Below are 10,109 nucleotides of genomic sequence, written 5' to 3'. Positions count from 1 at the left end.
TGTCATTTTTTATTTTGCGAAGATCCTACCAAGCTTTTGTCAAATAAGATTTTTACTAAATCCCTGTTTTACTAGCTTTGCTTTGCTCCTAAATCAGTTTACCTAAGTCTCTTGGTTACTTTTGAAAAAGCTGAAAGAAACGGGATGACTTTTTTGTTTTTGTTTTTATAATTCACCTTGGGATTGCTGTGAGCAATGAAAGGTGCTTTATAAATCGAATTTATTATTATTATTATTATTAATAATAATGCAACATTTTTTTTATTGATATCTTTCTTTATCAGGAACCATCCGTCCGGTGCGGAGGAGCTTTTATGACCCAGCCTCGGCCCCAGGTCAGGGCTGGCAGTGGGAGTGGGAGAACGATGCAGGTTCGTGGACAACCTACGACATGGAGGTGGCCATCGCCATCGAGAACGCCCACAGCCGGCAGCAGCCCTGTTTCGACCTGACTCCACTTGGCTTCTGCTACGTCATTGATTTTCAGAACATGACGCAGGTGTGTGTTCATAACAAGGACATTAATGACAAAATCAACTTCTTCCATACAAGTCATTCCTTGCCTTTAGGATATTTAGCTACAGGCTGCAGGACCCTCATACAGTTAGGGATAATGTGCAGCGAGCAAGACATTAACAGAAAAAAAAGACCAGGATCAAGACGCTAAGCGCAGAACTCTTGCCCTCAAGCAACATAACTTCAAATGAGGGCAGCACTGATCAACATTTTCTGTAACCGTCCAAGTCTGTGCACATTATATTTTTCATTAACCAGTCTTTAAACAATTCCAGAGCCCTTGCTGTGTTCATGTTACTTCCTGTCTGTCTTTTGTTCTGTTGATTTCTCCATCTTTCAGCGCTCTGTGTCTTTACCATTTCGGGCTGTTTCCTTGTTCTTCTTCTATTTTTCCTGTCTTTACTGGAGACAGTTCAGCCATCATGAATCCAAAGTGTTGTGCTCTCCAAAAATATAAAAGCACGTTGGCCACGTTCAGGTTACTTGTTTCTGTGGATTCATTTGAATTCACATGGTCCATTGATCAGACCACCCTGAGCAACAGTCTGGTATTGAAAAAGAGCAGACTATTAAATGTCCAAATTGACCAATCAGAATTAACTATTCAACTAAGGTGTGTAATAATGATAGTTAGTTAAAATTAGAATTGTCATGAAACTAATGTTTTGTTCTGTTTTCCTGCAGGTAAACCGACAGAGCCAGAGGTGTCGGAGACTTCAGAGACGAGCAGACATAGCCTACCCTCTGGTGTCTGGTCCTGTCCCAATACCTAAAGGGGGAGGAGGAGGAGCCCTGCTGGGTGTTGGGGTGTCGGGGGCTAGCCCAGGGACAGGAAGCTCTATCTATCCCAATGGTGGCCTACCGGTTCCTGGACTGGGCCAGCCTTGTTCCTGCCAGCAATGCATGCTGGTCCTTAGTGTGAAGACCAATACAGGAGGGCCAGGGATACAGACACTAGGTAGACGCTCACTAACCATGCAACGGGCCAGGAATCTACCACCCATCTCCTCAAAACCCCTGAGTCCGTCTAAATCTGCCACCCTAGGGCGAGGACAGCAGCTGAACTCCAACGGCAACTCCAACTACTACCAGACACTGCCGCACGGCCTCGCCATCTCCAGAAACATCTCCTCGCCAAGAAGGAACGCCCAGCTCTTCGCTCAGTCCCTGGCCGCCCTCACCGCCGGAACCTCCACCCTGGTGGTCAGCTCGTCTTCCAACAGGCCGCCCCCCCCATCCCTCCCACCCCCTCAGCCTCCATCCTCCAAACCCAATGCGGCTCCTCCGTCCATCCCGCCCAAGCACTCCTCATCTTCAGCCAACGAACCAGTGCCAACCGCCACATTAGTTACCCCCGCCAACAATGTGACCACGCCACCTTCTCCTGTGCCATCACCGTCGCAGATGCCGATGAAGCCGCAGCACCCACTGTCGGCGGCGGCAACAATGTGCCATGCCCCGTTGCCACAGAGATCTAGCTTAGCGGGGCTGAGTAGACCAGCGTTGCAGAGGATAGCCATGGCCCAGTCCAGAGCGCTCATAGCTTCAGGGTGAGTAAATCAAACACACCCATAACAAGAATATTGACTATAGTCTTTTCAACTTACAGTATATACATGGTCTAAGCATGTTGGGTATGAAGTTCCACAATAAACATCAGAAGGAGCTACAGGATCAGTATAGAGGTTTAATATTCAGATTCAGAGTCAGCAACAGTTCTTTCGTTGTGCATATTGGAACAAGATGCAAACTGGTTTAACGGAATTTTGTTGTTATTGTTATTAATACACATCTAGCAGGGCTATTTGAATTTCCAAATGCTCTGAGTCTGTTCAGACATGTATAAGAAATGCATGTTCCAACACGCAAAAAATGCTCTCGCATTGCGGTACAGGCAGTGCTAGATATGCACGCACATACCCACACGCACACACACAACTCTTATTTCGGTTGTGATCAGCTCTTTTTTGAATAAATATTTGGTGAGTTGAACAAAATGTACCAAACAAATGTGAAAGTAATGATTAATTGCAATGTAAGGTGACGGATAGTGTAACAGTTGAGAATAATTTGATCAGAATCAGAATACCTTTATTATACCCACGGAGGGGAAATGTGCGTAGATTTTAAAGAGTAAAAGGGGTTCAGTAATACCTACCCTCCATTCAGAATCAGAAACAGGTTTATTACCAGGTAGGTTTACACTTACGAGCAATTTGACTAGGTGTCGTGGTGCATACATAAAAGTAAAACAACAATTAAAACACAGATAGAGAACTAGAAGAAAAATATAAATATTAAAGTATTTACCTTCATGTGTGTTGTTTCGGCAGTAGCAGGCAGTGAATTTAATAATTCAAAAGCTAAGACAGTAAATCCCAAGCATATTATTGAGAAGTTGAAGAATAATTTAATCAAAATGGAGGCAAGTGTAAGTGACCTCTATTAAATGTGTGTGTTTGTCAAAATTCAGCTGAGCCTTCTCTGGGGGTCAGTAGTTTTTCTCAGAGATATTTTGTGTATAAGGTATGCAAGGTGCAAAGGTCTGAGCGAAGAGCAGCATTGCATGGGTCGGTGCTACTGACCTCCACCTTTCTTTCTAAAATAGAAAGCCACTGTGGCGACCTAAGGAGTCAGCCTTGTGCATCTTTTACAATGATTTTCCAGCCCCCTTCTCTCTTAACTGTGTCTCTTCTAAATCATAATTCCTTTCTCTGCTAAATCTCCTAATATCTCCCTCCATTTTAAAGGGGCCCTATTATGCTAATTTACAGGGTTATCTTCTTATGTTGTGCCTCTACTGTGACATGTTTACATGTGTTAATGTTCAAAAAGTATTTTTCTCATACTGCTCGTGCTGCAGCACGTCCTTTCACCCTCTGTCTGAAACCAGAGCCCAGTCTTTAATTTGAGACAAGCATCCATATGAAGTTTTGAGAATCTCTTAACAACATTTCTGCAAAACTAATGACACTTCCACCTCAAAGCTCTGAGCGAGTGCTGCCTGAACACACGTGCTGTTGTTCCGTTCTTCATTGACCCAAAGTGGCCGCTTTTTTCAGCTTTCAGTTACTCATCTTCTTAACACAGATTATTCAGTGCTGCAACCGGAAAGAAAAAAGAGATTTCATAGTGATATAACTTTCCATGATGTCACACAACTTCCTGGAAGCTTTCCTATTCGTCGTTTAAACAACAGGGTGCTTTTTTCTCTTCTCTTGGCAAAAGCAAGGTTGGATGGTTTATATGTAGATTTGTTTTGGTAGAACCCCCCTCCCTATCCCTGTCGTATGTCCCTTCCCACTCTCCTCCCTCCTCTCCCGTCGCGTCTGAGCAGTCTGGGCCCCTCAGAGCCTCATTGTTGGTCTCCACAGTAACCTTTGTTGGATTACCCATGCCTGGGCCACATTAGCAGCACAATGCTGAGCCTCTGCAAGTTTTCTGGTCTCCTTCCCCCTCTCTGTGCTCAAATCCCTTTCCATATTATTTTCCAACTTTGTATTTCTGACTTTTTTGATTTTCATGAACTCTTGGTGTTTTATCTCTCTCGCTCTGCTTCCTTATTGCAGCCTGTAAAGTTGTGCCATCTAAACATAACTCAAGTTAGTAAAAACGCCTTGCTAAGAAGCCCCTGAGATTTGTTAAGGGTGTTTATTATTATTTTGGGGTGGGTGGAAGTTGCGTAATACCTTCTTTTTTTTTTTATATACAGTTGCAAGAAAAAGTATGTGAACCCTTTGGAATTACCTGGATTTCTGCATAAGTTGGTCATAAAATGGAGGAAGCCACTGCTGTCCAGAAAAAAACATTGCTGCACGTTTGAAGTTTTCAAAAGAGCACCTGGATGTTCCACAGCACTACTGGCAAAATATTCTGTGGACAGATGAAACCAAAGTTGAGTTGTTTGGAAGGAACACACAACGCTATGTGTGGAGAAAAAAAGGCACAGCACACCAACATCAAAACCTCATCCCAACTGTGAAGTATGGTGGAGGGAGCATCATGGTTTGGGGCTGCTTTGCTGCCTCAGGGCCTGGACAGATTGCCATCATCGACGGAAAAATGAATTCTCAAGTTTATCAAGACATTTTGCTGGAGAACTTAAGGCCATCTGTCCACCAATTGAAGCTCAACAGAAGATGGGTGATGCAACAGGACAACGACCCAAAGCACAGAAGTAAATCAACAACAGAATGGCTTCAACAGAAGAAAATACGCCTTCTGGAGTGGCCCAGTCAGAGTCCTGACCTCAACCCAATTGAGATGCTGTGGCATGACCTCAAGAGAGCGATTCACACCAGACATCTCAAGAATATTGNAGCAGCATGTACTACTTTTTTCTACTCCACTACAATTCAGAGGTTAACCTGGTATTTTTACTCCACTACATTTATTTTTGTTACTTTGCAGATTCTGATAATCAGAATCTGCAAAGTAACAAAAATAAATGTAGTGGAGTAAAAATACCAGGTTAACCTCTGAATTGTAGTGGAGTAGAAAAAAGTAGTACATGCTGCTGTAACAAAAAACATTTCCCAACTTGGGATCAATAAAGTGTATCTTATCTTATCTTATTATGATCGATGGCTTTTGCCATATTTGCAAAATTTGCCTCTGAACATATACAAGTTCATGTTTCAGGCTTATCAATTTACAACGGGAGGGGTCACAGACATAAGACCAGCTGTTAAATAAAGCTATTCTGACCTTAGCTGTCATGTGGGTATATATTAATGCTGCCCATTATGGACACAAGCAATTTTCACCCATTTATTCATTATATTTTTTTAATTTGATAACACCAATGTGTTCCGTATCCCCCAAACCTTCAGGGGTGTAAACAGTTTCATACTGGCAACTTCTAATTGTGGGAAATACGAGAAAAAAACGTCTTTTAAAACTACAATTCCCAGTAGAGACGTGCCATAGAACATGTTGCGAAACACACAATAGCCAGCATGTTTAATTCTGGGGGGGGCTGGGCTGGACCCGTCCGAGTCCAGTTTTGGATAGTCTGCCGTGGTTCCATTCCATTTCAAAGAGCTGTTTGACGCTCGGCGTAACCTTGTCGNTTCACCCATTTCTTAATTATATGTTTTACATTTGATAACACCACTGTGTTTCGTATACCCTAAACCTCCAGGGTGTACACAGTTTAATACTGGCAACTTTGGTATGGGAAATACGAAAACGTCTTATAAAGAGACGTGCCATAGAACATGTTGCGAAACACACAATAGCCAGCATGAGTAGTTCTGGGGGGGGTGGGGGGCTGGACCCGTCCAATTCCAGTTTTGGATTGTCTGCCGTTGTTCTATTCCATTTCATAGAGCTGTTTGACGCTCAGCGTAACCTTGTCGCACTGCCACTCCAACATCCAATCACATGGCTTGATGACTAATCACGGGGTTTGTAAAGCAAGGTCGATGTTGTAGTCCCAAACGATAGCTGGGGATTCTGGGTAGTGTAGTGTCTTCGGAAACTGTAGTGTCTAAACTTCGAAAAAACTATTTGTTTCTCTGAATCGAAGGTTAAAAATACAAAAGCATTGTACACAATTTAAAACAATCAATATTGTGTAATTAAAAAGGATAAACTGATGTTTTTTAGAGGAAGAATAATGCAGATATCACTCTGTAATCATTTCACAGTGAGGGGAATATATCCGGTTTTATTAGGAAAAGTTCGAGACCGGAAAATCTGTTTTCACCCACGCTAACTTTACATGGAAGCTGCATACACATTATCTTGGCGAGACCTCAAATCATCTTCGTAATATCTATCAAACTATAGATCATACACATCGACTGGACGTGGATTCTAAGAGTACAATACACTTCTCGCCAGAAATTGAATCAAAAAGCATTTTAATGGCCAAACTATTCCACAATTTAGGATTTTCCAGAGAGGGTTATTTGTGAATAAACGTACCTCCGGAGCATTTGCAATGAAGGGCCGGGAGCATGCTGTTTCTTACACGACCACTAGAGCACCTCTAGTGGTCGTGTAAGAAACAACATACACTTTAAAACGTGTCTCTGGGTCGTAATAAGGGCATGAACAATCGGCCTATATGGTCGTTTTTTGTAGGAAGGCAGTCTGCAAGCTAATATTGCAGCTGAAATGTTCTCCAGGTCACAAAGTCAACCTCACATGATGATGTGATAACAGTTTTCAAGCACAGTAAATATTCTCTTCCCAGAGTATATGATGGGACCAAGGTGATGATGTAGTACATGGTTTTAATAATACTTTTGCTTTTCAATGTTTGCCATTTCAAACCATGAGCTGGTTCAAATAATATTTGCCTTGATTTACAATATGTTCTCATTTGTTTTATCAGTACAGTTTTGAAGCTTTTGTGCTTTTCCTTCCCATAGTCCACTATGGACTATATGAAATATTTCAGGATTGCACTTCTAACTCACTTGAAATGTTCTCACTTGCTTGGTTTCAAAACATAACAAAGGCCATAATCTGTTCATTGGGGACCATCAATGCTATTTTTCATTGCTGTTGCCAACCACTATTGCTCATGTAAACCTACTACTGCTGCACCCCCTGTAATCTCAGAGGCACCCTGAGTCATTTTGTTCTGGAACCGGGCCTGTACATGGCCATACATATACTATACAAAATACAGAGCCCATTCCGTGTTCCTGTTATTTTTAACTTCCTCTCTACCTTCTTCTGGTGATTTATCTGACATCCAGCGTTCTGTATTTTAATCTCTTTTCCTTTCTCTTTCTTGATCCTCCTTAGCAACCTTCATTATAGTCCTTGACAGTGGCCTGTACTACTGTATTAACAACGTGTCACATGTTAAGAATTTACAATCAGAATCGAGTATTCAACTAAGCTGTTTAATAAAAGTTGTTAGTAGCCTTAGTGGCCTAAGTTGTTATGCTATACCACATTGCCCTTCACTGGATGTATAATGAGCTGCACTAAGCATATAAAATACCTAGCATTTATTTTGCGGTTATTTTGGTGAATTACACTAATACAAAAGTAGTGTAACTCATTACAGTAACAACGAGACATTAATATTGTAATGTAACTTATTACGTGTTGATCTTTGTCTTAATGTCTTCCCATTTAAAACACATGATCCCGTCTCCCAACAGAGAACATTGCCTCAGATGTGTCAACACTGTTTTTGTATCACATATAATATTATGGAACAAATAACAGAAATGAATGGAAACTCCCTGTTGTCGGAGAATAAAAAGTAGCAGTTGGAAGCGTCCCTGTGTGAGTTCAATTTACTCTCTACCAACTGTCATCAGAGTTAGAAGAGCTCAAAGAAAAATGGATAAACAGAAAACATCAGCCCTTTTTTAACCTCGAAAAACTCACCAGGGAGCAGTTAAGCGTGGCTCGGCTCAATAATTGCATTTTTCTTCAGCAGGGAGGTGTGTACAGGGGTTCCAGGTGGGAGATAGATCCCTGTTTTATTGGGCAACATGACACTGTCCTTCAATGAATGTGGAGCAGAAGCTGTTGCTTTTCATAAATATTGCATGGCAGCTCACCAAAGTCTGCATTTCACCGCTAGTAGTGTATTTATGTAATGACAGACCTTTTACTTTCATTCAGAAGCTGATCAAAATGTATGTTGTCAGAGCATTTAATACACCTTTGTTGTCTTTCTTTTTTCTTGATATCATTTACAGTAGCAAAGTTGGAAGAGGTATTGCAAGCAGGTGTGAATGTCGTGTCAGTACAAGACTGTACAAAAAAAACATATAGCAAAACTGTAGTAAGTAGTATTACCATATATTACACAGTGCTATTAAAAGTAAACATCCATTTAGTGAAGATATCACTATGTTGCTCACCCACTCACGCTGAGATCAAAATTGAGTACTAGTTAGGATTTATACAAATATATTCAGCAATTTGTTAATTCACTCGTGAATTATTTTGGAAAAATATTTATCAAAGCATAACAAAACCTGGTCAAGACACAATGCTGACAGAAAGTAGGCTCATCTGTTTCTGTGTTAAGTTTATGTTCACAGTTTTAACACTAGATGCCATGCATTCAAGATGTTTGTGGACTCTTGCTCTCTCTCTCAATGTTAGGGTAAAGCAATACTGTTTTGCAATTATATCGCAAAGTATTTATGTTTGCTATAGATCAAAACCAATTTATTGTATGCATTGGTGTAAAACAAACTGGCTTTTAAGTGAAATACTGGTGCTTAGTATTTCATATTTTGTGTTTGTCTAAGTTACGGTTTTCAGCCACGGTCATGAATTTTAATATAAGGTTAATACATCCACTCTTACATATTTACATAACTTTGCAAGCATTTATTTTACAAATACCAAATGTTTCAGAGAGAAATTGTTCACCTTATTAAAAACACATTTTGGTAGTTTTTTCTACAGAGGGTTAAACCAAAAAGACATCAGCAGACTTTACATTGTATTTAAACATAGCAGAAAGCAAGAGCCTCACCTAATGTTAAATAAAACCCTGTGAGTTGCAAAGATCACAACAGCATTGCCCCTCTGTCCCCCATCAGTAACACAAGCCTCGCTTGACAAGCTTTTGCTCAAATTGATTTGAGAAGGCAACCAACCATTCTCTTTGGTTGAGGTACCATGATTCAAGATATGATAGAAATTCAGTGTACAGAGAGGACAAGAAAAACACTGCTTAAAAAATCAAGAGGCAGCAGAGAGCATGAAGAGAAAAATCATCTCAAGCTTAGATTTGTCAATCAAGTCCCGAACACAGCAACTTGCTGGACAGCAAGACAACATGATGGTGGGTGTCACTTGTCATTGAATGCAACGCACCTCTTTAGCAAGGAGCTCTGATGCACTGGTTTGCAGATGTATGAATGGCGCCCTTGCATGCAAGAATAGCAACAGGTAGCTGCTTAAACCTCATGAAAGGTGGAGAGGCAATACACCCTAAATGGTGCTTCAGGAGATGAAGGCCATAGTCTCAAAAGAGGTAGAGTAGAAAGAAATATATTAGAGGTGGCAATGCATGCATTAAGTATCAATTCCCACAGCATTGTTAGTGTGTATGTCATCTCCTCCGGCCAACCACCATGGCTTTTTAAAATGTAGGAGACAAACTCAAAGTGCAAGTAAGGTAATTCACTGTATAAGAACTGAAAGAACAATGAAGATCCTGCCTTTACTTGCAGTTACATGCTCTTTGATCATTTCATATTTTATTGCTGATATGTTGTGTTTTACCGATTCAGAACTTGAAGCATGGATCAATCTCTACATATGTTCCTCCAGCAGAAGCAACAGCAATCCCCAAAGTGTTTAGATCCTTTCTTGACTCATGGGAGAAACATCTTGGAGGTAACATGAGAAAGTAATGATCAAAACACGTAGCTGATGATCAACCAAATGTTTCTCATCCAAATACGATGTATGCATATTCAAATATCATAATGATAACGCTTGCTTTTATAACAAGCCTGGAAGGTATGACTGGGGTAATGTGGTAGTAGTGCTGCTAAAATAGTTTTTAGCAGAACTGTAGTCATTCATCCATTTTCAATAAAATGCATTCTCTAACAATTACTCCATTGGCCTTTATGCAATTGTTCATACAA

The 10,109-nt window shown here is 40.8% G+C and overlaps 1 protein-coding gene across 1 annotated transcript; it reads left to right on the top strand.

Annotated features, from left to right (window-relative positions):
- The first annotated feature begins 286 nt into the window (after positions 1 to 286).
- LOC104965261 (E3 ubiquitin-protein ligase DTX1-like) lies at positions 287 to 9,753 on the top strand. Its single transcript, XM_010794219.1, has 4 exons — positions 287 to 499; positions 1,201 to 2,066; positions 4,229 to 4,258; positions 9,747 to 9,753. The coding sequence occupies exons 1-4, from the start codon at positions 392 to 394 to the stop codon at positions 9,751 to 9,753; spliced, it is 1,011 nt and encodes a 336-aa protein (XP_010792521.1). The 5' UTR covers positions 287 to 391.
- Positions 9,754 to 10,109: the final 356 nt, after the last annotated feature.

This window comes from Notothenia coriiceps, unplaced genomic scaffold (genome assembly GCF_000735185.1).
Source record: "Notothenia coriiceps isolate Sejong01 unplaced genomic scaffold, NC01 NC01_scaffold00037244, whole genome shotgun sequence".
Taxonomy (NCBI): Eukaryota; Metazoa; Chordata; class Actinopteri; order Perciformes; family Nototheniidae; genus Notothenia; species Notothenia coriiceps.
Note: the sequence above shows the minus strand (reverse complement) of the source record. Positions and strands in the feature narration are given on the sequence as shown.

What these genes read in the sequence shown, in the direction of transcription:
- LOC104965261 (XM_010794219.1), top strand. Translation starts at nt 392, where the DNA reads ATGGAGGTGGCCATCGCCATCGAGAACGCCCACAGCCGGCAGCAGCCC. An exon ending in ATTTTCAGAACATGACGCAG is followed by an intron (nt 500 to 1,200) that starts GTGTGTGTTCAT and finishes GTTTTCCTGCAG; the next exon opens with GTAAACCGACAGAGCCAGAG. An exon ending in AGAGCGCTCATAGCTTCAGG is followed by an intron (nt 2,067 to 4,228) that starts GTGAGTAAATCA and finishes TTTTATATACAG; the next exon opens with TTGCAAGAAAAAGTATGTGA.